This window comes from Erpetoichthys calabaricus, chromosome 1, assembly GCF_900747795.2.
Source record: "Erpetoichthys calabaricus chromosome 1, fErpCal1.3, whole genome shotgun sequence".
Classification (NCBI taxonomy): domain Eukaryota; kingdom Metazoa; phylum Chordata; class Cladistia; order Polypteriformes; family Polypteridae; genus Erpetoichthys; species Erpetoichthys calabaricus.
Window position 1 is genome coordinate 156941233 of NC_041394.2, and position 27306 is coordinate 156968538.

Sequence of the window (27306 nt, forward strand, 5' to 3'; positions counted from 1 at the left end):
AATACGTGACTCTGCCTCCTCCATTACAGTATATGGACAAAAAACAGGTTCCAGTTATGACCATTACGCGTAGAATTTCGAAATGAAACCTGCCTAACTTTTGTAAGTAAGCTGTAAGGAATGAGCCTGCCAAATTTCAGCCTTCTACCTACACGGGAAGTTGGAGAATTAGTGATGAGTGAGTCAGTCAAACAAGTTCCAGTTATGACCATTACGCGTAGAATTTCGAAATGAAACCTGCCTAACTTTTGTAAGTAAGCTGTAAGGAATGAGCCTGGCAAATTTCAGCCTTCTACCTACACCGGAAGTTGGAGAATTAGTGATGAGTCAGTCAGTCAGTCAGTCAGTGAGTCAGTGAGGGCTTTGCCTTTTATTAGTATAGATAAGGAGCAATTAAAAACCGAGAATGCAGCTGTTTAAGACTTAAATCAATAAGGGTTCAAAATCTTAACGAGGGAGATAACTAAAATGAAGCAGAAGTTTTTCTAGAGCAATAAGTGCTTCTTATTTATTTAGCAATTGGGTTGGAGCAAAAACCTGCAGCCACTGCAGCCCTCCAGGAATGACTTTGCCCACCCCTGATATATATAGATTAACATAAAAATGACTGTTAAATTAAACCATATGATAACTGTTTCTGACAATCCATTTTTTCTGAATTTACTCAGAATCTGACAGTCAGTTGTATATTTTTCGCCTGAAATTGCACAGTTCTTGTACAGCATACTGCCTTAATACTTCATTGAACAGGACACGGTTTTGGTGCTGCAGATGGGACTTCAGGCTATGCCACATTAGAGGAATTACCAGCTATTTTAAGCTGTGTCCGTCATTTAAATAATCAGCCAGTTGGATGCAGTCATAATTATCATGTTATTGAAACAGTTCTGCTGTACCTACAATGGAAAACTCTTTCCTTTCTAAACTGGAATGAATGATATTTTTCAATTATTCTGGAATCTTCTGTTCCATTGCAGCTGCTTAGATAAAATGCTTGATGTTTAAATGTACAAACTTATTATGAACTGTATTTTTGTGAAAGTGTTAGTTTATGGTTCTGAATTCAGGTTGGTTAAAGCTGTATTTAATGTATTTATGTTTATGATGTTTTGCTTTCCTTGGTTACAAATTTATAGTAAGGATCTCCTTAAAATATTTTTCTTTTATGATTGTGAACAGCGAGGAGCTGGTTTCCATGGCAAATCATTTCACAGATGACCTAATGAAACAAGGCCTAACACAGAAGATTCTGTCTCTATTGTCAGACATCAGTGTTGCTGTGGAATTTGAGAAACTTCAAAAAGCAAGAGGATTAGGCAATGAAAAGCATAGAAAAGAGGTTTGTTATGTTGGGTTTTTGTTGGTACTTTGGTAGAATTTTAGATATTGATTTGTTTCTCCAAGTAGGAGAATGAGGCAAAAATAAAATTTTACTTTGAAAAAGACAATGTTAAATGGAAGGACATTTTGTCATCAATGTCTGAAGAAAGTGCTGAGAAAGACTATTTATCCAATTAAACACAAAGTTATAATCTGTTTAAGTTACAATCTATTTATACTTGCTTTTTAAATAGCTAATTTTACATCTTAGATTTTACATAGTCTAGCTGTTTTTTTGTTGGTCCTAAAACTTATAAAACAGATTTATGTGCAAAATAATAAAAACATATTAAAAATTGAAATAGCAGCAAAATGTGTGTATAAGAACATACAGTCATATGAAAAAGTTTGGGAACCCCTCTTAATTCTTTGGATTTTTGTTTATCATTGGCTGAGCTTTCAAAGTAGCAACTTCCTTTTAATATATGACATGCTTTATGGAAACAGTAGTATTTCAGCAGTGACATTAAGTTTATTGGATAATATGTAATATGCATCATAACAAAATTAGACAGGTGTATAAATTTGGGCACCCCAACAGAGATATTACATCAATACTTAATTGAGCCTCCTTTCTCAAATATAACAGCCTCTAGACACCTCCTATACTCTTTGATGAGTGTCTAGATTCTGGATGGAGGTATTTTTGACCATTCTTCCATGCTAAATCTCTCCAGTTCAGTTAAATTTGATGGCTGCCGAGCATGGACAGCCTACTTCAAATCATCCCATAGATTTTCGATGATATTCAAGTCAGGGGACTCTGACGGCCATTCAAGAACATTGTACTTCTCCCTCTGCGTGAATGCCTTTGTAGATTTCGATCTGTGTTTTGGGTCATTGTCTTGTTGGAATATCCAACCCCTGCATAACTTCAACTTTGTGACTGATGCTTGAACATTATCCTGAAGAATTTCTTGATATTGGGTTGAATTTATCCGACACTCGACTTTAACAAAGGCCCCAGTCCCTGAACTAGCCACACAGCCCCACAGCATGATGGAATCTCTACCAAATTTGACAGTAGGTAGCAGGTGTTTTTCTTGGAATGCAATGTTCTTCTTCCACCATGCAAAGCACTTTTTGTTATGACCAAATAACTCAATTTTTGTCTCATCAGTCCAAAGCACTTTGTTCCAAAAATGAATCTGGCTTGTCTAAATGAGCATTTGCATACAACAAGCGACTCTTTTTGTGGCATGAGTGCAGAAAGGGCTTCTTTCTCATCACCCTGCCATACAGATGTTCTTTATGCAAATTATGCTGAATTGTAGAACGATGTACAGATACACCATCTATAGCAGGTCTTTGGAGGTGATCTGTGGGTTGTCTGTAACCATTCTCGCAATCCTACGCATCTGTATTTTGCTTGGCCTGCCAGACCTAGGTTTAACAGCAGTTGTGCCTGTGGCCTTCCATTTACTGATTACATTCCTTACAGTTGAAACTGACAGTTTAAACCTCTGAGATAGCTTTTTGTAGCCTTCCCCTAAACCATGATACTGAACAATCTTTGTTTTCAGATCTTTTGAGAGTTGCTTTGAGGATCCCATGCTGTCACTCTTCAGAGGAGAGTCAAAGGGAAGCACAACTTGCAATTGACCACCTTCAATACCTTTTCTCATGATTGGACACACCTGTCTATGAAGTTCAAGGCTTAACAAGCTAATCCAACCAATTTGGTGTTGCAAGTAATCAGTACTGAGCAGTTACAAGCATTCAAATCTGCAAAACTACAAGGGTACCCAAATTGTTGCACAGCCAGTTTTTCACATTTGATTTAGTGAAGCAACATTTAGTTGTATGAAATTAAAAATCTTTGTTCGGAAAACACCCCAGTACTCGGATGTTCCTAGGAAATGAAAGACATACCACTGTTATCTTTTTTGTTGAAAGTAGAGTAAATTATTATGCAGGCTGAGAGAGGTTCCCAAACTATTTCATATGACTGTATATTCAAACTACTTTGATTTGACTAATCATTTGGAAAGTATGTTAACAGGTAATAATACATTATGCATATTTTTATAAATGTTCAAAGGAAGACTGAGTTTTATCATAACAGTATTTATTCATCTAAAGTTGTGATACACCGAATAATGTTTGACAGAGAAACTAGTACTGACATTTAAAATATATATAATATACTATATTCCTCTTACAAATGAGAGAAATCCATTTATTTGACAATTTAAATCACTTTTACTTTAAAATTATATATTCCGAATGATAAAGGTCACAGTTGCTTACACTTAAACACATGTAAAAATAATAATCAAGCACATAGAGATATTTCCCCGTGACCCTTTGTTCGGATTCAGCGGGTTGGAAAATGGATGGATGGATAGAGAGAGATTTTTAAATGTTACTCAGATAAGTACCATAAAATCTTCATAGACTGCATTTTGTAGTGAAATATACTTCATCATGTGTCATTCATAATGTGCATTTAATTGATATGACCCTGAAGTTGAGTTTCTGTTATATAGGGCTACAGTAAATGGTATGCAATGATGCACACCAAGGAGTAGAAGAATTTAATTGTCAAATCACAAATCTAAAACTATCAAACAAAATATTAAAAAATATAAAGAACTTTGAAAAGGTAGCCTAAAATATGATTCAGATGTATTGTCTTACTATGATTTTGTCAGTGCCTTAACCCTGAAAGATTAGTCGTCTAGTCTACCAAAAGCTACTGCATGATTCTTCCATCTGACCAAGAATAGGGCTATTGTCTACAAACTCGGCTAAAAGCCAGGGAATTATTTCAAAGGAATATCAAGCTGGAGTGTTCATAGGTGATCATAATTTTCTGTTCCCAGCAAGAATAAATTCTTTAAACAATCAAATGTCAGTGTATCTACCAAATATTTGGAAATAAACAAGAAGTGCACAGAATCACGCAAAGAAATGCAGGGAGTTTAAATTCCCATTTTTAAAACTATAGGCAGAAATCTTGCAGTTTAGTCACAAATTGCTCAACTGGTTGATTTGGTACCTAAGCAAATTCACTGTAGTTAAGCTTACAAAAATTTATATGGGCACAAATATATCTGAAATTTTTATATACTCTAATGAACAAGTTTAATGCCATTTTTTATGTCCTTCATATCCAGGTATCTGATCTGATTAAAGAGTGTCGATTGACATTGGCTGAATGTCTCTTTTCTTGGACTTGCCAGTCCTCCCTTAGTATGGATGATATACTATCTTTATTTGGATACTTGGAAAATGTGACAACAGAAGGTGATGGCTCTTTGGACAGTGTCAATCTAGCTTTAGTCATGGCTTTGCTCTACAATTTTGATGTCAGTTTCTTGGAGCAGGGATCTGATGATATGGAAGGTAATCATAAATGCCACAATTGTGTTCTTCCTTTTTATTAGCTTTACTTTTCAATAAAACCACCTATTATTTCTTCTTTTTTATTTTTTAGCCAAACATTATTATTGATAGTTAGGAAATGTTTGAATTATTGACAAACTGATCACTTCACAGCAATATGTAAATTCTGAATCTACAAATGGATTCCACATAGTGTTTTCTGAAGTGTATCGCTTCCCTTCTTACTATCAGATTATTATTGTGTTAAGGTGCCATGTGATTAATGCTCATCATGGCCTTTTTTGCCACACATTTTTAAAGTGGCAGTCCCAAACCCAATCCATCATCGGTGATGGCGACCACAAGAAATTTTTAGAAACTCACCTTCTCTGAATTAGGTTTATGTGCTTGTTTCAGAAGCAGTGTTATTTGCTTTTGTCACTAATGCTTTCTTTCGGTTAATTCAACTCCTTAGTTATACATTTAACATTTAATAATTGTTCACTTTTTATTCAGTACTTTGCCTTACTATTCTTAAAAGGTTTTACATAATCCAACAATTTTAAGATGTAACAGGGTTCAACCATTTGCTTTCTTCTGTTTCAGTTATTAATTGACACAGTTTAAAGGCCAATGCTTTATCTTAAAACATCATTCAATTTTGACTTTTTACAATGCAGATTTAGACACATATGGTATCAAACAGGAAGAATGTTTGTTTTTTTTTCCTTTTTTTTTTCTCTCACACATCTTTTTTTTTAATGCAAAATTTTAAGGGATTTGTTGTGACTACAAGAAAGATATAAAAGACTTTTCAAAATGTAGTTTGCAGCATTTTTTTGCACAAGGGTCAAACTTGGTTTCTAGGTTACCAAAGTGACTAGTGTGTGTTTTTTTTTGGAATTATGATTTTTATTTAGATTCTAATTTGACCTCCTAAGTAAAAACCATTACTTATATAGTATATCTAATACCACTTTGTTTCCTTTTTTATTTAAGTCTATAAATGTAGAAATTGTTCAGAGTGGCTGCATCTGCAACATCTTTTTTCCAATCAGTTATACTAAACTTTATTCAAATTTTGTAACCGTGTGTAAATGAGTTGCTTAAATTTACTTTTCATTCATTCCCACTTTTTCACTTTCCAGATCTTATTCACACAATGCCTTTGCTAACGAACAAACAGTATGTAGCAGAAATTCACAATCGACTCCAGGATGCAAATCCATGGAAACTACCTGGTCTGCAGGCTGTTGTGAGACTGACGTGGGCAGTTACTTTACGGGCTCTCTCCCAGCATCCACAAGGAGCAGGTATGAGATTTATTTATCATTCTAAATGTAATTTATAGACACTTCAGCAAAATACACTATTTGCAGTTGAACTTTGTCAAAGGTCATATCTTTTGCTTGCTATTTGTTTCATTTCTTGTAAAGAAGTTTAGGGAAAGTATTGGAATCCTCCAGAGATTTGATGTTGAGATTTTGATGATTGTCGACGTTTTAGACTTTCCTGACTCCAAAAATATAATTTTTGGAATTGTGTGTGTGTGTATGGGTGGGTGGGTGTGTGTGTGTGTGTGTGTGTAAACATGATAACTTGACCAAAATTTTGCATACAAGTATTAGGTACAAAATGTAGATTTCTATCAACTTTTGGGCTGTTTCCAGAAGTGGCACTTTACCTTTTATTCATGCAACTGCAGAGTCCAATTTATTCAACTTTACTTTTATAATAATTGTTCAATATTATTAATTTCATTTGATTTGTTGTTGATGGTTCTTTAATATACATAATATAATCATTGTCTTGTGGTTTACTCCTCAAATATCCGTCCCCATAACTGAGTATATGAGAACGTAAAGGGGAGACCACTCCCACATTTTTTTTTTGTATTAAATATACAAATAACAGTGGTCAGAATATTTCTTGTTTTACTTTTTAAATCGATCTTATTTTAAACGTGCATTGTAATGACTACATTTCTTGAAGTTTACCGTATGAAGTTGCATTCATACAATAAATAGTAATTTCTGTGCACAGTACCAAACCATTATATGAGCCCACCAGTTATACTACCAGTGTTGAAATGATGTGCTCAAATAAGGCACAGAGCTTTATTGGTTTGACTTTACTGAATGTATGGAGGATAAGCTGGAGTAGGTGTCCCGTGTAATGGATTGGTAATTGAATCTGGGCTTTTTCCTGTACCTAATGATAAATCTCCTTGAGATTTGACTTGTGGTTTTGGCACAGTGACTTGGATTATGTAAAACCTTTTAAGAATGGTAAGGCAAAGTAGTAAATAAAAAGTGAAAATTATTAAGTGTTAAATGTATTAGTGACAAAAGCAAGTGGCTTATTTGTGCATAAACTTGGGAGGAGGGACACTCCTATCTCGTCATGAGAGAACCATAGACTCTATTCTTCCTAGCCTCAAGTCGGAAGTTAATTAGATGACAGACATTGAAACCTTTAATTTATCAACTAACAGTCTTAGCCACTTGCTTCTGGATCAACCACAGTGATTAGGGTGCTTTGTTGTGGAAGGGTCCTAGGCTGACCCTATTTCCTCTTTCAGACTCTTTGCTACATAGAAATGAAACAGAATGCCCCGAATCTCATCTTATAGCCCTTCTGTGTTTATTTTTTACCAGACGCTGTCAGGGTTGACTGTTATTGAAGTTCAATACTTCCTCCTTCCTTTTATATCTATAACCCTAAACGTTAACATTATTCAAAGTTATTGTTTGTTTTCACCTACATTTTTATTACTCTTTAATTGAAAATTGTTTTTTTTTTGTATTAGTATGCTGCTGCTGGAGTATGTGAATTTTCCCCTTGGGATTAATAAAGTATCTGTCTGTCTGTCTGTCTATAGAGGTCCACAACAGATAGTTCTAGTTACTTTTTATTCATTTTTTTCATAATTATTTATGAGTACAGTAAAAATGAGTGAGATAATAATATAAATACAGACTGGATAATAATCAGTTCATCTTGCTTAGGCTACCACGTGGCTCTCTGTCTTCTATGTTGATTGGTCTCTGGTCCACCATAGTCCAATATCGCTGTTGGATGGAATAGCAGAAACAGGCAACATGACCATCAGCATAGAGCAGCAGAAAGAGACACAGCAAGCTTCAGCAAGCATCATTTTATTTAATCCCTGATGCAGTTCTTGCATTAGTGTGGATGTATTCATGTCCTTTTATCTCAGCCACCAGAGCCTCCATTCCATCCCTGGACTTTCATCTCAGCCACTTGTATTCTGCCAGTCTGTCTTCCTGGAAGAGGAAGGAGTGCTGATGCTTCTAAAACGTGTCCTCCTTTTGGAGGCTCATAAATTCTACCTGTGGCCTTAAATTGCCACAATCCTTTGTTAAGAATAGGACTTAACAAAAATTCTTTTCTGATCTAGTAGGTTCATAAAACATGCTTGAGCAACAACTGGCTTATCCAGCTTCCCTGCCAGTTTAAACATTTTAAATTTACATATCTTTAGACATTAATAAAAAAAACATTACAACCCATATGCTACAACTGTAGATATTACTCTCCATTACAGATGAACACCTAAACTGCATCTCAGATAATGCTTCAATAGCAACAAATGTGCCTCCACAAATTTATATTTAGAGATTGCTAAGGTTTTTTTCCGGATGTGCCGTTTTCTCATTCAGTTTTTGTTAAGAATGTTTGCTGGCAGTGACATTCATTTTCACATTAATAAAAACTATGCTTTTTTATAAATATTATAGTTGTGGTTTGTTTAGTGTGTAAGTGCATGAGAGGTCTAGATAATATATTACTTTAATTACACCTTAAATAAAATGTATATTGTTTGAATTTATCGGAGGTATTTATTGTTGATTTGTCTGGACAATAAATTTGTGCGATGCGGTTTCATTCATCTCTGCATAGTTCCTGAGGAATTATTAAATTTCACCATGGTGTGCTAAGAAGCACCTCTGGGGATTTTTTCTGCCCACCGCTATCGGGCAGTTCAATGCTTCCTGACATCACAAACTAAATGCTTACACTCTTTAAATTATTTTTGCAATTTCCACTTTATCTCTCGATCGATCCATCCATCCATCCATCAATTGTATTATTTGTCCTGTTAATCTTTTCCTTTGTTTTTATCTTTCTGCTGCAGCATGAATCTAAATTTTCCCTTGGGATTAATAATGTTTATGTAATTTAATCTAATTAATTTACAGTTGTGTAGTGATGCTCTCTGGGAGTCAGACCTGATTGTTAAATTGTAATCTAGTGAATAAATAAAACTTACCCGTCTGTTTATTTCAGACAGTTATGTGGTTTAATACTGTTTTCACTTGGTTCATTTGATTGCTACCAAGTAATGTGCATGGAAAACAAACAGTAATGGGATTAAAAGCAGTCTTTGAATTATCCCACTGTTAAGATTGACTCATTCTTATGAATCCCTGTTAACTGCATGGGAATATGTACACAATATTAGACAACACATATATTAAAACAATTGGTGATCTGCATTAATATTTGCAAACACAAGTCTTATCTAAAGGTTTAATAATGAAATATTTTCCTACAGCTTTGGTTGAATTTACAGAAGGGGATGAAGCAATGGCTGATATTGCGATCACACAGAATGCCTTTCTTTTCATTTTGGAAGCAATTGTGGGCTCGGAAGGCTTTGGACAAGAAGAATTTTACACACGCCGGATACACTCTCTTCTTACGGATTTTCTTGCACTAATGCCCTTGAAAGTAGGTGCTTAAATAAGCTGATTTCTAAACAGTTACAGATTTCTGTGAATTTTTCTTATGTATATAAGCACAAAGGAAAATATGAAAAATTACAACATAATTCCTCTGAATATTCTAATTTTGCTTCAGTTTGATTATTTTCAGTGTAATATATCTTGAACAATGGAATAATAAAGTGATTATCAGGTAAGTTTATTTGTTTTGCATTTAGTGAGCTATAATAGTCAGCTCACTGTAATTTTGCCTTTGGGTTATACAGTGGAACCTCGAGATACGATCACCTCTGTATACGAGAAATTCAAAATACGAGGAAAGTATGAGCGAAAAATTCAGATCTAAATACGAGCATTGGCTCACGTAACAAGCCACGAGCCAGGCTGTGGGTATAGCTCGCGGCTTAGCGAGGGGGCATGGTAGCTGTAGCGAGCCGCAGGGCGATCTGCGGTGTCTGCGTTTCTCACCTAAGTGCACAGGTGGGAAACTGCCCACATCCATGATTTGTCCTGTGGCTGATGGGCTGGGCAGGGTTGCCACCTGTCCTTTAAAATACGGAATCGTCCAGTATTTGAGAATGAAATTGCGCGTCCCGTTTTGAGTCAATACATATGCGTCCCTTATTTTTTTGTATTAAAAGTGGTAACCCTAGCAGCTGCCATGTCTTCCCCGCATATATAGAGAAGCGCGAGCCGGTTAAGCGGGAGAAGAAGTAAAAGAAAAGAGAGGAGAGGAGAGAGAACGGAGGTTGCAGGAGAAGGCAGGAATCCGCAGCAGTAGGAAGTCGGTGCGAGAGAGCGAGCGAGTACAGGCTCGCTTGTAGCTGAACAGGCGAGCCAAACAGCTGAAGCAGGACGGTGTAGAGAAGGTCAGCTGCATTAAGTGTCTCGCCTGTTGCAGAGCCCGCATGGGAGAAGCAGGTGAGACGCTAACAGAGAAGACTGCTTCCTGTTGACGTTTTAACCTCGTGTTAAAGGATTGTTATTCTTATGTACTTTAAACCTCCACTTCACAACTGTTTTAAGGATTAAAGATTTATTGAATGCTCTACTGCACTTTGGACACCTGTTTTGATTCTTTTAATAATCAGTTATATTATTTACCAGTGTTATTTATTAAAGGTAGACTACAGTGTATATAATTTATCAGTGTTATTTGTTAGGAAAATTGATTTTTATGTTAATATATTTGGGATGCGGAACGGATTAACTGGATTTCCATTATTTTCAATGGGGACGTTTGTTCTAGATACGAGAAATTCGCTATACAAGCTCAGTGCTGGAACGAATTAAACTCGTATCTAGAGGTTCCACTGTATTTATATATGTATATATGTTTTGTATGTTTATGTATGTATTTATATATACTATATATGTGTAAATGTACGTGTATATAAAGTATCTCACAAAAGTGAGTACACCTCTTACATTTTTGTAAATATTTCATTATATCTTTTCATGGGACAACACTGAAGATATGACACTTTGATACAATGTAAAGTAGTCAGTGTATAGCTTGTATAACAGTGTAAATTTGCTGTCTCCTCAAAATAACTCGGCACACAGCCATTAATGTCTAAACCGCTGGCAACAAAAGTGAGTACACCCCTAAGTGAAAAATGTCCAAATTGTGCCCAAAGTGTCAATATTTTGTGTGGCCACCATTATCTATTTTCCAACACTGCCTTAACTCTCTTGGGCATGGAGTTCACTAGAGCTTCACAGGTTGCCACTGAAATTCTCTTCCAATCCTCCATGACGACATCACGGAGCTGGTGGATGTTAGAGTCCTTGCGCTCCTCAACCTTCCGTTTGAGGATGCCCCACAGATGCTCAATAGGGTTTAGGTCTGGAGACATGCTTGGCCAATCCAGCACCTTTACCCTCAGTTTCTTTAGCAAGGCAGTGGCCGTCTTGGAGGTGTGTTTGGGGTCGTTATCATGTTGGAATACTGCCCTGCGGCCCAGTTTCTGAAGGGAGGGTATCATTGTTTGCTTCAGTATGTCACAGTACATGTTGGCATTCATGGTTCCTTCAATGAACTGTAGCTCCCCAGCACCAGCAGCACTCGTGCAGCCCCAAACCATGACACTCCCACCACCATGCTTGACTGTAGGCAAGACACACTTGTCTTTGTACTCCTCACCTGGTTGCTGCCACACACGCTTGACACCATCTGAACCAAATAAGTTTATCTTGGTCTCATCAGACCACAGGACATGGTTCCAGTAATCCATGTCCTTAGTCTGCTTGTCTTCAGCAAACTGTTTGCGGGCTTTCTTGTGCATCATCTTTAGAAGAGGCTTCCTCCTGGGACGACAGCCATGCAGACCAATTGGATGCAGTGTGCGGCGTATGGTCTGAGCACTGACAGGCTGACCCCCCCACTCCTTCAACCTCTGCAGCAATGCTGGCAGCAGTCATATGTCTATTTTCAAAAGACAACCTCTGGATATGACGCTGAGCACGTGCACTCAACTTCTTTGGTCGACTATGGCGAGACCTGTTCTGAGTGGAACCTGTCCTGTTAAACTGCTGTATGGTCTTGGCCACCGTGCTGCAGCTCAGTTTCAGGGTGTTGGCAATCTTCTTATAGCCTAGGCCATTTTTATGTAGAGCAGCAATTCAACAATTCAGGAAAGTCTGAAGCGTTTGTCATATGAGAGCAGTTCAAATAGACAGCATGGCTGAGGCAGCGTGTGCTTGATGCTGTATTCTGATAATTCTCTTTCCGATCAGCTGCTGTAGAGATGTGATTCCACATTCAGATACAGTGATATAAATACTTCGAGTAGTGCAGTGAGTGTAACAACGCTGAAGCAGCTATGATATTTGGAATAGTTTGGCCATTCCGTGGACCATTATATTGTTACAGGTTAATTACAATCAGAGGCCTTAAACTAATAAACAATATGCGGTTAATTTCAATGTATTTGATAAAGCCGCGTCAGGGATGTGGATCTTAAAAAGAAAGGGAACCAAACACAGAAACAAAAGCACTGCTTCGACGCTGGGTGCCACCAGTTTGCAAAACCAAGCGGAGAACTTGCGTACGCCAGGGATTGAGCTAACGTGAAAATGTGTGTGGCTTTATGCCAAGTTTAGTTTTTAGTTATTATATATCATGATGTGAGTGTGGAAACGGGAGTATGCAACATTTTTGTGCATATGCACCATTTATACATGATGCCCCTGATATGTGACTGTAATCCTTGTTCACCATTGTGCCACCTAGGCTAACAACTTATATCACCTATATTATAAGAAAATATCACTTTTTTCTTAAATTAACAACAGTCATACTTGCAGCCTTATGTTGACTGCTCATCTGTCCTAAGACTGCAGGAAATGTATAGTATGACAGGAAAAACAGTGTAGTATGGATTGAAAAAAAAACTTTTGCAATTTTTCCTTGATAAATCTGGCTTTTTTGGCTTTATGAGCAGAAATCTGAACATGCAATATTAAACAATTATTTCTGCAATTTTAACTTTAAATAAATAACAAATTATTTGAATGACTAGATGATAACTTTATCTACTAAAAAATTTTAACAACCGCTGTAAACATCAGGAAAAATAATTTATGACATTTTAATAAATGTTTGAAATATTAATATCAAGGTTCTTTTTAAACTATGGGCTTTTAACTCCCCTTCCCATCACATTTTTATTCCTCCCACAGATTCTGAAATCCCCCCTTGTGTTAAATTTTAAACAATGGATTTCAAACATGGATACATACTGATATGTTTCACAACTCCACATATTTTATTACAACGCATTTCTTTGTTAAGTCAATTAGGGGATCTGTTTTATTTCCCAAAGTGGTAATTTCAAATTAATATATTTATATTTACTTATTTGACTGACACCTTTATCCATGGTGACTTGCAATCAATTTTATCATAAATATTGTATTTCTTTTTGGTTTTCTAATTGGGGCACAAGCAGGTCAAGTGACTTGCTCATGGTCACACAGTGTCTGAAACTACAACCTCGGAGTTTGAGGTCCAAAGCCTTAATCATTATGCTACACTGTGTACAAAGCAAAGAGACAGGTTATTTCAGCCTTTATTTACTATATCATATTTTCACTTGGTCAAAAGTCTACACACACCAAGTTGAATATCTATCTAAGAAGCCTGAAAATTGATGTAATAACTTTTAGAAACCTTGGATTGGCAAAATGTCTTAATTGAGTTAATTGGGAGTAAATCTGTGGTTGTAATTAAGGGCTTTCTTTTAGCGACAGCGCCTTCTTGCCTTTGATTCTGTGGGGAAAATCCAAGCAGCTTTGCCAAGGGGGATTGTGGACCTTCACAAGTCTAGTTTCTCCTTAGGAGCAATTTCCAAACAACTGAAGGTACCATAAGCTTCTTCACAGATGTGCTCAAATATAAATATTTAGGATCACACAGCCACTGCATCTTTATGGAAAGTGGCACAAATTAGCCCACAGGGTTTAATAAACTTTATGTGAATGGTTCAGCTGATCCTAAAGACAAGAACAAAGGAACCGTGGGCGTAGTTGGAAGTATTTATGTCCACAGTTATTAGAGTTCCTCATAACCATTACTTGAATGGCTGTCGCGCAAGTAACAAGCCCATACTCCAAGCCCAAAATAAAAAATCCGAACTGAAATTTGCAGGTGATCACTAGAACAAAAACCTGGGATCACATTTTATAAGACTTTTGTATGCTCAAAAAGAGGCCTGAAATGTGCGTATGCAACTTTCCTGGCAAAATTCAGTGTTTATAAAAGAAAACTATATATTTATGGCAATTCTGACCTATTTGTACACAACATGACAAAAGTGGGAAATGATGACATCCTTGATTAAAGTAGGGACTAAAAGCAACTAAATGACGACTCCCACACATAATTCATATCACCAAGCCATTATTGTAATGTGTATTTTAAGGCTTTTTTAATCAAGGTGCCATTTAAATTGGTTTAAAAATATAGCTAAGACATTACTTATGTTGAAACTATTACTTTTTTAAATGCCTGATTTATATTTTATTATTCACATATAACTGCAAAGCTCTTTTTCAGCAGCAAACACTACTATTTAGTGTGTTCTATTTAAAGAAGCAGCCAATTAATGATCTATAAGGTGCCTGTTTTGCAAAATACATACTCAGATATGTTTATGCTCTTCTGCAGTTGTGCATTTGGTCCTTCCACTCTTTTTCTATCCTGGTTAGATTTGGTTTGCCCTCTTCATTCAAAAACATAATAGAGATATTTCTATGAAATCAGTTTCTTGTCAGCCTTTTGCAATACATTATTGCAATAATTATCCCTCTAATATTTCTCTCAAAAAAGCTATATTAAATTAATTTGTGAAAAGTAGTAGATTGATCTTTCCATGAGAGTTTGCTAAAACATATTCTCTGCCTTCTGGATCAGGCTTTGATTGTACAAATTCTGTGAAACCTGCAAAATAATATGCAGTAATACTGTAGTGATGTAGGTGTGGATCTTTTCTTGGAATCATTACTGACATCATAGATCTTGCTTTTTGTATCCAGAGTAATATGTAGATTTTTGAGTTCATACAGCTACATCTGGTCAGCAATTAATATTATCCTTGCCTTTCTTTTAAAGGTAAAACAGTTGAGAAACAGAGCCGATGAGGATGCCAGGTTGGTTTACATGAGTCTTCAGATGGGCAGCGAGCCACCTGCTACTCTGCAGAGACATCTAGAGCAACTGATGATACTGGTAAGTGATTTCAGCAGTTATGCTCCTATTACAGCATATTTGATTAAAAATAAATAAACCTTTTAGTAAGCCTTTGTTTTAAAACATTGTCTCTCTGTCTATCTATCATGCAAAGATGACTGACAGACTTATCAACTAAAACATTATGTAATATTAAAAAATTCTTAATGTTTCTTTTATCGCCATTTATTATTACATTAACTTTCATGCTTGGCATTTTGCCGAGTGTGTACTTTATGCAAAGGGAGGACAAAGCAGAATTGATTGACATGCCACATGAATAGCACCAGTAACTATCATAGTGGATGGATTACAGAAGACGAAGTAGTGTCCTAGACAGGAAAAAAAGGATGTGATCATGTTGTAAACGGAAAAAGAAAGTTTGGTGAAGTGCAGAGAAGTAGCTAAGCTCAGTAGTTAACAAGCGCTGATTTTTGCTGTTGACTACTGGTACTGTTAGCTGTGTACCAGCTCTTATTTTGGTTATCCATTCTGCAGTCTCAGCCCATCTTTTTTTTGTTTTTGAATGAACAGATGTGCTTGTTGTCTCCAGAGTGTGATGGGAGACCAACACAATCTTGCATCACTCAGAAATGGCTGTCTGCGTTCACAAAAACTTGGCATCTACATTATAGTTCATGTAGTTTAAAATACAGGTTTCTTGGAGTTTCAAGAATTTCACTGCAGTGCACACCAGAAAAAAATCACACATTACTCCAAAATAGCCAAGTAGATGTTCCTGAAATTTTACATTTACATTACAGTTAACCTAACTTAGCATATATAGGGTTCATTAAGTTAAAAAAAAAATCCACACGAATAGTGGTTCAGTAGAGGTATCAATACAAAAAAACGATAGTGCTGTCCAGCTTACAATCCATATTTTGATTGTTTCTTAGGAAGCCATGCCAATTAGTATGGGATTAAATATCTATCTGTTAAACTGCACTAAACCAGGAAGTACAAAGAAGTAGTGTTCATGGTTCAAATCCAACACAGAGTTACCACAATTATGGAATCTAATTATACACAAAAAGAATAAATCCTTGATTTATGAAAGCAGAGACATTGATAGGTAGCAGTGAGGTAGTGTGACAAAAGGGACAACATTAAAAAAAAATAAATAAAAAACAAACATAAATATTTATTACCTTAACCCATTATTCAAATATACACAGGCAAAACCCAATGCTTTGGCTAGTGAATGAAATATTTTTGCCATAAGTTATATTTATCATAGAGCTGTTTGATTAATGCAGCACTCCTCTATAACAAAAAATAAAAAATGTTGTAAAGAACTGTGATCTATGTGATTTATGTTTAAATGTGCAAACAAAACCAATTACCAATTATTGATCTCCAAATGGGCGTTCCTCAGTGAATTTTGAACTGGAACTTTTCAGCTTTATCTCTGACAGTTTATAGATTTTATCACACAGAGTAGGGCATGCAAAAACAAGACAGATTGTTTTCATAATAGTTATCAATGCAGGCAGTGTTCAGTCTCTGCAAACTTTACAACCAGTCTTTATAATTTAATCTATTTAAAATAAGTTTGGGGCCATTATGCACCCAGATTGAGAAGTCTTGATCCTGATCTGTCCCTTACTTTATTTAATGTTTCTAGACTCCAATGAAAGTAATCCTTAAAGTTAATACACAGCTTTATAATTAATCTGTTCATCCTTCAAGAAGTAGATGTGAGTATTTGTTGGTGCATGAGGGTGCCTTACCATATATTGGTCTCCCATCAAGATGAGATTCCTACTTTTGAGCCTTGTGCTGTTTAGAATATGCTCCAGTACTTATTGACAGTGTAATTTTTGATTTACTTTTTCTTTTCGACAGATTGGAGAGTTCTATGGAAAAGATCATTTTAACTTGGAGTTGGCATTAGAATACTGGTGTCCATCAGAGCCCATTCACCACAACTCTTCAATAACAGGGTCATTTCTGGGAGTGGCTCATCAGCGTCCGCCTCATAAACAGGTATGAAAAAGGCATCTCAGTTCACTTCAGTTCACTTATGCTTCTCTGTTTGTAGAAATAAGGTTTTTCTGTTTTTTTTCTTTAATTTAATTCATCAATTCTGGTGATTAAATTTATTTGTAAGTGAAGAATACCCCTAATAATACTTTTTACCATTTGCCCGTTTTTGTTGAACTTCTAGCCAGTACCATTTAAACATATGTGTATGCTGTGACACAGCTATCATATACAGTACCTGTTTATTTAGTGGTATTAAAATCTGTATTCATGAAAAATGGTTAATGATGCCAGGATTATGATATGAAAATAGTATCACAAGTGGACATGTCTGTGTAACACACTATTTGTTTTCTTGGGACAATCTCAGGATTGTGCTATACAACATTTACCACAATAAATGGTTTATCTTTCATTTTTGCTACCTACATTTTAATGAATACTTGTAAGGCCTATCTTGCTTTGCTGGTCAAATTTTAAAGAACATGTTGCCATTTAAAACCTTACACAGGGGACACCAAGAATCCACTTCTTTTACAGAGTTGTGTCAATACTGTTTTTATCACATTTTCCCAATATTGGATTCAGTTTTCTGATAGAAATCAAATTTTAAAATAAAGTGTCTATTTTGATCATCACAAATGAACACGCAAGTCTAGTGCATTATGCTTGTTGCGCTCTACATATGTATTCCTTTAAGCATCCTTGTATATGGCAGTTTAGTCTTGGTTAAAATGCCCATATTCACTTGAAAAAGTTAAAGATTAGATATAGTACAATATGCCTGCTGTTGGCATCATCAACACATGGTGACACCATTCATACTGTAAAGTACTGCACAGTAAAGCAGATGCTATTTTTAAACATATGAGGATCAAGTGTGACTTTTTCTAGGCAATGAGTCACTTGATCAACAAAATTATCTCTCTGTCTCTGTTTCTTCTGTTTTAACATATAGCCATAAATGGCACTGCGCAGTTAAAGCCAAATCAAAACATGTGTGTTCACCTATTATAAATAAACAAAAGAAGTCATGAGAAATGTTGGAGATTCTAGCTAGGAGACCCCATTTATTTGCCAGTGCACCCAGCAAAAAATGTTAAGTAGAAAACAGTGACACGTGCCAGTGTATTATTAAGATATTGAATCCTTCAGTTTTATAGTGTCATAAAGAATTTTGGGGTTGGAACCATAAACAGTACTTATTTGTATTTCCTGGTTTAATGTGGTTTCAGAAATAAATGTTTAATCCCATATTAATAAACTGGATGACTTGTTGAATTACTGAATCATTGCATTTGCATATAAGCTGAGCAAAACTTTATTTATGGGGTTTTTCTTCTATTGAAACCCTGTTCCTGATGAACTTTTGAAACGCCATTAACTCTGTATGTTGGGTTTACTGTAATATACATGAAAATGTTAATAAAAAATCCACTTGGGTGGTTTTTGAGTAACACATTTTTTTGATGTTGGTCTTCCCATTGCAACTACATGAAGCCTTCATTTTACATACATCAATAATAATGTAAATACAAAATTTTGTGAAAGTAGTCATTGCCATTGCGAGTGATATACAATTTTTGTGTTGGTCCACCATCACACCCCAAACTACCAGCCATCATTTACACTGAATTACTGACTTGGAATGTAGCTTTCACTGTAAGCAGGGCCCAAGCAATATGTAAAACCCATTACCTTTGGCTAGTACTGTTTTTTGCCCCCAACCTAATTTACAACCGCGTTTTTGATGGAAATTTTGAAAGGCCTTAAAGTCTAGATTTTGAGTTGTATTAACAGTAATATGCATGCAAAATTTCATTAATTTTTGCAGCGATGTAATTTTTTCCCCCCACCTCCCATTACAACCACCCATCCTGAAAGTTTTTAATTGGCATGTAGCCTGGATTTTCAATTGGTTCAGCTTTATAATGCATGCCTGTTTTAGAGTAATGAGCAGTTTTTGAGTTACACCTTCCTCTCATTACACATACCCTCCTTGATGAAATTTTAGAAATGACATATAGCCTATATTTTAAGGAAACCTACATGCAAAAATATGTGGAAATGAGTTCAGCCATGGTTGCCATGAACAGGCAAACCAACTAGATATTACCTGGGATTAAAATAAGGTCATTATTGTGCAAAGCACATAATTTATATTAAACAAAGCTGAAAGTTTCAAATGACAGACAGAGAGAGGGTATTATGATTTTATTAATATGGAGGACTAATACAAATTATTTTCAAATGTCTTGTCATTTTCTATCCCGCTTAATCCAGACCAGGATTGCATGGGAGTTGGACTGGAGCCTATTCTAGCTAGCATAGGGCGCAAGGCAGGAACAAAACCTGGACAGAGCGGGAGCCCATTGCAGGGGGAACACACACATCCATACACTAGGGAGATTTTAACATTGTCAGTTCACCTAACCTGCATGTCTTTGAACAGTGGGAGGAAACCCATGCCTACATGGAGAAAACATGCAAATTCCATGAAGGAAGGACATGAACCCTGGCCCCCTGCGCTAACATGCTGCACTTTTTTTTTTTAAATGTGTAATTTGAAATATGTTTTCCTTCTACTAATCATGAAAAGAAACTAATACATCCAAGCAAACCAGTTAATGAACAATCTGATAGCAATTTGAAAAGCATTAAAGTGATTATTTTATCGGTTGTATTAAATAGCTGATTAAAGTGGAGATTTTATAAATCTCATTAGACTCTTGGTCATAACCACACAATTGGAATGTAAAGTTGATTCTAATTTTTATTTATATTGCCCTTTACAAGAGCACTTTTAACAATGAGTTTGCTTTTCCTGCTATATGTAAATTGTGTAGAGCCTTTTCCTTGAGCAAAAATTTTGTTTATATATGACAATAGGTATTTGTTGAATCTACCTAATCAAAATATCAAGTTAATTATCTGTTTATTTTTCTTTAAGGTGGTTTTATCAAAGTTTGTTAGGCAGATGGGGGATCTGCTACCTTCGACCCTATATATCCCTTACCTAAAGATGCTGAAGGGACTAGCAAATGGACCTCAGTGTGCTCAGTACTGTTCAAGTCTTCTCAAAGTCAATGGTACACCTCATAGTGAGTACATGTACTATTTGAAGATTGCATTGTTTTTTGACCTCTCAAATTATAAATGTGTTTAGAATATGCAGTGTTTGCAAACTTAGACTAAGAACTTTCCATCTTTCTTCTCCTCTAATATTGAGTCTTGTTAAATCTTCAGGATTTTCACTAGGTGGAGGAAGTAAGCTCTTTTTTGTTTTTCTCTAGCCCTAACAAATGCCTTAATTAGGCACGCACACTTCTTAGTTGTTTTCTAATAAATTTTGCTCAACTTCAGTTTTGCAAAAAAGGCACTCTAGAAAGTTTAAACATTGTTTGTTTTATACTTGGTTAAGTCAGGACGCAGATACGGAATGGCATCTGAAATGCAATGTTCCTGCCACTAGACTGACAGGAGGGTGCTAAAAACGATTAAGTAATTTGTATTCCCCAGCTTTTAAACCTGTAGTTTTCTTCACGTAACAATGACTGGACAGTTTTGTAAGTTGAGACTTGAAAGATATGCAAAAGTTCTATCACTGCTGACTGCAGTTTTTCCTTACTTTTTTTGTCTAAAAGAAAAGATTTCTTTATTTAATGTTTTGCCCAAAGTACTCAAATCACAAAGATGTATTTGAGATATAAGCCTTGTGTTTAGGTTACTGTAAAGAAGAAGCAGTAAGAATGCAAAGATGCATCTTGCGTATTTCAAAATGGTGCACAAAGCTTATTTTCTATGTAATGAACACTGCTGCTTTGTTGCTTCCAGAATGGTGCCTGGATGTGTGTGGTGGTAACCAGGCTTACCTTTTTTAAAAATCACCCCTTCCGACACTTCTCAAATATTTACCTATGAAAAATAACTCCAGTTCTGCAAAAGCATCAAGGTAGCTACCATGCTTATGATTAGTTGGAGGACAAGAAAACCAGCTTGTTTTACCTTCTTTATATGGTAAATTATCTGCCGTTGTTCACACATGTGCCATCTGAAAAAGTTCCACCAATTATAGTAGGTATTGCCCTGAGAAATTGCCTGCTTGAATTTTGTGGGATTCTTGACTTGGCATTATTCACATAATACATCAACCTAAGTAAGAACTGATACTTTAGTACTAATTCAGTACCAAAGTTCAGAAAGCATAATGATATCATCTTTTTTACAATGGTATCAAGAAAGTCTATACTGCAGTTATGCGTAGACGAAATACTCCGGAAGGTGCAATAATATAGCCATATTTCAAAGTTGTCTGGGTACATTTAAACCCCCAAGTCTAGTCAAAAACATTAATGTTTGTTTTTTTTATGCACATTGATGCACAATAGAAACTTGATTCCTGGGTGGTGTATAATTAATATCCTGGTTGTGTACTGTAAAATACACAACATCCCTTAGTAAATAAAGGGTTAAAAGTTGGGTGGGTGTATGAGTTTGCACCTCACCATCCACAGTTACACATATAGGAGTGTGAGATATGGGAGGACTGACAGTGCAAACAACAATTCTAGCAAGAAAACATTGGGTTAAGATTCAAACAAAGTAGCTATTTGGCTTGTCTACACTGGTGACATGTGCTGCTCCATTTGGTAATGCTAAAATAAAATCTATTTAGTGTGTCAGTTCTTTGGAACTCATGGTATCCTATTAATGCAATGTTTACTGTGTTAACAGAGATACTTAACTGCCAAAACATGCAGTTGGTAGGACAGGAAAAATGGCTTACTTTATTGCTAAATCCAAATCTGCAAACACTGAACACTGCTTTTGAAGGCAAACTAATGTTCATTAGTATAACTCCTTAAGTAAAAGTACAAGTCATATATTTGTATGCTATGTCGAAGAATGTAATGCTGTCTCAGAGTTATACATTTATTCTGTACAGGTAATGACAGGTTTTCTGAATTGAGGAAATGGGTTTGAAAATGAATGAACGTTTAATGCAAAACTACCCTAACCTATTTAAAGAACATGTTACTTCATAATTACAAGAAAAAGTAAGTCAAATAAAAGATGCTGCCCTATCTCAATCAAACGTATTTTAACACACTTCGCAGAATAGATTGTTTTAAATTTGGTAAAGGAAAAGTGATAATGTTACAAAAAGTATGTCTGCTTTTATAAACACATTACAATAATTATTTTGCTGTCATAAGTTTATTTTTAAAAAGTAAATAAAAAAGTCACTAATAATTTTTAAAAGGAAATCTAATTTAGAGACAACATTAAAGGCATATTCCAAGCAAAAATGATAAATGTTGTGTCTTTTGTTTCTTGACCCTCATTATTTGTAGTAAGTGATGACCAAGAAAAATCTCATGTTTTCATGTATAATTTTCCAAGATGCACAATCCCAAACTGCAGAATAAGTAACATATCCACAGTTGTTTTCTCAGGAATGTTGAAATAAACACTGGCTTAGAAAAAACTGTTTATTTAGATAATTTTTGGTCACTGAATGTGCTTCTGATTTTGCTCTTTTTAATATATAAAATTAACCCAGTAAAATTAAATTCAGTCTAAATTATTTAGTTGTTAACATTATTCTACAATACGTAAGAATTCCAGTGTCATTGTATGTCTTGTGTTAGCCACTCTAAAACTAAGCTTTCATTTTCTGAACTTGCTGATTCCGATTAAAGGATAAGTGCTCTATTTTTTAATTCAAAGTTATTTTTTCCAGTCATGGTATAAATTAATTTGCCCCATAAAGTTGTATTCTAAAGTAATTCTTTTTTTTTTTTTTTATAAATGCCTAGCCTGTTGTTGAAATTTAAAATGGAAGTCAAGGGACTTAAAGCCTTAAAGTGTACTGAATATGTCAATGTATTAAAAAAAAAAAAAAAAAAAATCCTAGTGGTACTCTGGAAACTGTTATTTAAATACACAATATGTCACAACACGTTTGTAGTGTAGGATACCAGCTGAGAACTAAAAACAGGATGCATGCAACATTGTCTTAAGCACTTCATGCTTTGATGAGGCAGTGCAAGTTTAAAAAAAAAAAAAGTAAAAACAATAATATTGCATTAATACTACTGTAGTAGAGTGTGCTGCATGTTGTATGTAAGGATTTAAGCTCATTTTTATGGCTGTTTTTATGGCTTGTCGTGTATTCTTGTATTGTTTAGTATCTAGTGCTTCTAAGGTTGATACTGTAATAGACAGCAATTCATTTACACACACATACATATATGCACACACAAACATATGTATGGATAGATTGTGTTTATTCCTTGTTGTACATTCTTCTGCAGTACTACTGTTTGCCAACTTCTAAAACTGTTCTGAAAATTGCAAAGCAGCAAACAAGTTTACCAAAAGTAAAAATATTGTGACACTGAGAGAAACACTTGGCTGACTGTCGTGTTGGATTGAAAAGTACTGCACTTACCTGTTACTATGCATTCTTTTGCAAAAATCTGTAGGTCTTGGCATGTTGTTATCTGCCAGCCTCTATCCTGGTATGGATTGGCTGAAAGATTTGAGGAGCTGCAGGGAGTGGGTACCATGTAAACCACACTCATAAATTGGCATGAGATTTGGACAAAGTGTCATAGAATGAGGTCGGGTGAGTTAGACAGAAATATAGTCTTGATGCAAGAGCACTGTGAGATATCATAAACTGGAGCTGTGTAGGACATTATTAAAAACAACTAGGTTTGTTATCTTTTTATCTCCTGTTACAAATGAATGACAATAAAAGTTAAATGATAACAATACTGATCAGATAAGATATAATTTTGTTCCCAAAGCATGCACAAATCTGTTTCTGAACTAATTCTATAATGGGGCAAAAGTGGCAATAATGTGAGCCTATGTATGTGTTGCTTTGTGCTTGCTTTTTCCTTTATTTTTTTTTTTTTTTGTATAATAAGTACAATTCCTGCACTTGAGTGTTGAAATGTTCCTATGTGAAAACAAAGTACTTCCTCACTTGACCTCTGTCATTTTTCTTTTCAACATGTGTTGATGTGGTGCTGTACCATCACTACTGTGAGCCACTTTTATATGTAGTTTTACTAATTTTTTTTCTCATTTATTATTGTGCCTCCCAAAGTAATTCGTCTTCTTTCTTGGTACTACCTCTACCATTATAAAGCTAGTACAATTACTTTTTCGGAATGTTGGTACTAATGTAGTACTGAAATATCCATTTTTCTGATATTCCTATTCCTGAGGTTTCCTCATTTTTCTTTTTACAGGATTAGTACTCTGAGAAATTCATCCGTTCTTTTTGCTTCACTAGTAATTTTATTTGTGTTTCTTATTTGACCTTTTGAATGCTTTTTTTTAATCTTTTGTATCCTGTGTTCCTTTAAGTCACAATTATTTGGCTGTTTTTTATTTTTCTGTAGAGTGATATTTTCAGTTTTAGTTTTTTTTTTTGAGAGAAAAGTCAAGCAAAATGACACCTTTTATTGGCTAACTAAAAAGATTACAATGTGCAAGCTTTCGAGGCAACTCAGGCCCCTTCTTCAGGCAAGATGGTAGTTTTTTTTTTAATAATGTCTTTATTTATACTTTTCAGATCATTTTTTAAAATCTTTTTATTTTATTGGTTTTTTAGAATAATTCTTATTTTGACCCTGGATCAGAAAGTTCCTGAAGTGACACTGCCTATCATTTATAGTTACAGAGGTCTTTCTTTCCTATTCTCTGTTTTCTAGATACTTCCTTATTCCCAGTCAGCGTTCCTCAAATTATAGGTGTTCATTTTGGCATACATTTGTGTGTTTTCAAAGATAATCTCAAATTTGCCAAGTTGTTGTAATCAATGTTACTTAAAGTATAACTAAGTTCTGTTTTTATTACTCTTATTGTTCAAGAAGATGAAATCTAAACAGGAGTTACCACATACTGTATTGGTCTTGAAACAAACTGGATGAGAAAACAGTCATTTGCCAATAGAACCTTCATCTAAACAGGTGTTACCATGTGTTGGTCTTGAAACAAACTGGATGAGAAAACAGTTGTTTGCCATTAGCACATTTTCAGTTTCTTCTTTTCTATTTCCACTAGAGGCTTCCCAATCAATGTTTAAAAAAGTTAAAATCCCCCGCAATCACTACATCCTGTGTATTTCACATGTATTTTATCATCTTAGTCAGAATGGTCAGAGTTAACATTGCTTTCTTTTTTGATTTTTAGTGGAAAATATCCAATCTGTAGGGAGCAGCCCAGTGTCCTGGGAACATTTCTTTCACTCACTGATGCTCTACCATGAAAACCTTAGACGAGATCTACCCAGTGCAGACACATCTCAGTATCGTCATCTGTCCCTGAGAGGCATTACACAGCGTGAACTGGATGGGCTCATTGCTTTTTTACAGCTTACTTCTACCATTGTGAAGTGGGTATGTAGATGTGAAATGTATAAGTTATTTTAGTGTGGGTCTGTTAAATTTTAATTTTTACTGTGTAGAAATCTTAGTTAATACATTGATGGATTAATTGAGGCAGAAAATGTATCAATGGAGGGTCAAGAGTTATGGAAGACAGGGGCTTCTTCCAGCAGTATCAGGTAAAATATAGAAACCAACCCTGAATGGAGTGCAGTTCCATCTGAGGGCACAATAAACCATATATTCTCAGTAAACCATTTTGGAACCTCCATCTGACCTAATCTGTGTACAACGTATTGTGTAATATGGGAGGAAAACGTGAGTTTCTGTAGATTGTGACTAAATGAGAATTTGGTCCCAGTCTCATGGCTGTGAGGCAGAAACACTAACTGCTGTGTTGAAATAATGACATTTAAGTTTCACAGCAAGTTTAAAACATTTGGGTGATAGCACATTGTGCAGCTTTGCTTTAGATTTTGTTATAATAATTAAAAATTTTATTGTTATTATTATAAAGTTTTCTTTACAGCAGTACATAAGTGTCCAGTTGCAATGCACAGCAAACCTCCCTGTGTCAGGTCAATTCTGAACATTATAAGTTCTTAAAGAGTTAATTTTCCTCTAGCAGAAGTGTGATGATTCTGATGCATTTGCTATGTGTCACATTTTTAAAAGAAGGGATTCAATTTCTGAATTGCAGTCCTCAGATGAGAGAGAGAGAGGTTGGGAGCATGCGTTGTTGCACCCTCCAAACAGCGAACCTCCCTGATTGAGATCTGAGTGTAGCAGGTGACCCCTCAGCACCACACTGAACAGTGTGAGTTTTTTTTTTCCCCACAGTGTCTGGAGTGCCAATCCTGCCACCAACCCCCATGTTTTCATGCAGGGCTGGATGCAGATTAACGTCATACCAGGACGGAGCAATTGCAGGTTAAAGGCCTTGCTAGGGGCCCAACAGAGTAGAGTCACTTTCTGGCATTTATGGGATTTGAACTGGCAACGGATTGCTGGCACAGATCAAGAGCCACCACTCTGCCCCAATGCTGAGATGAATGTTCTAAAAATATTTTTTCTAATCAGTGTTATTCCTTTGATCGAAAACTAAAAGGAAACATGTTGGTAACAAAAAAAATAATCATGATGTCATCTAAAAGTAAAATTTAAATGGAAACATACCTGCAAATGAGAAAATAAAATAAAAGCTAAACTAGTTTTTGTAATTTTAATTTTGATTTATACCACAATAGTCTTTGTGCATAATGTACTTGTGAGTATGCAATTACCAGTATATTCAGTAAATATTAAAACCGTGCCATCGTAATATAAGTTTAGAGAAGAGCATTGATTTTGACCATTTTCCAGTATCCCTTGTGGCTTGAGTTGGAATCTGTGGATTTCAGTGGTCATTTCAGCCATCAGTCAGCTTTCCCTTTATGAACTGAAAGTGAATCCCAAAGTCTCATCACTTATCTGTAACTTATTCAGTGGATTTCATGGGCCATCATTTACAGATACCCCAGTGCCAGAGGCAGACAGCTTTCACCAAACTTTAAGGGAAAAGCACTTAAAACATGTCACCTGTTACTTTGGAAGATACAGCTGAGTAGCTAGAAAATTAGAACCATGGAAGGTTAATCAAGCTAGAATAAGTTACCCACATGCTTCAAATACAGTCAATATTTAGGCTGATGAAAATGTGATCATTACATGCCCAAAAAGGCAGGAATTT

General features: G+C 35.4%; 1 protein-coding gene across 2 annotated transcripts in view; it reads left to right on the plus strand.

Annotated features, from left to right (window-relative positions):
- The window catches only part of nup205 (nucleoporin 205), a 193212-nt gene that overhangs the window by 8588 nt on the left and 157318 nt on the right, over positions 1-27306 (plus strand). For both annotated transcript variants that reach the window (XM_051920262.1, XM_051920268.1), the window contains exons 2-9: positions 1180-1339; positions 4500-4728; positions 5856-6020; positions 9287-9462; positions 15070-15186; positions 17035-17175; positions 20123-20273; positions 25384-25589. In XM_051920262.1, coding sequence (XP_051776222.1) covers positions 1180-1339; positions 4500-4728; positions 5856-6020; positions 9287-9462; positions 15070-15186; positions 17035-17175; positions 20123-20273; positions 25384-25589 — 1345 coding nt within the window. The remainder of the gene's footprint in view (positions 1-1179; positions 1340-4499; positions 4729-5855; positions 6021-9286; positions 9463-15069; positions 15187-17034; positions 17176-20122; positions 20274-25383; positions 25590-27306) is intronic.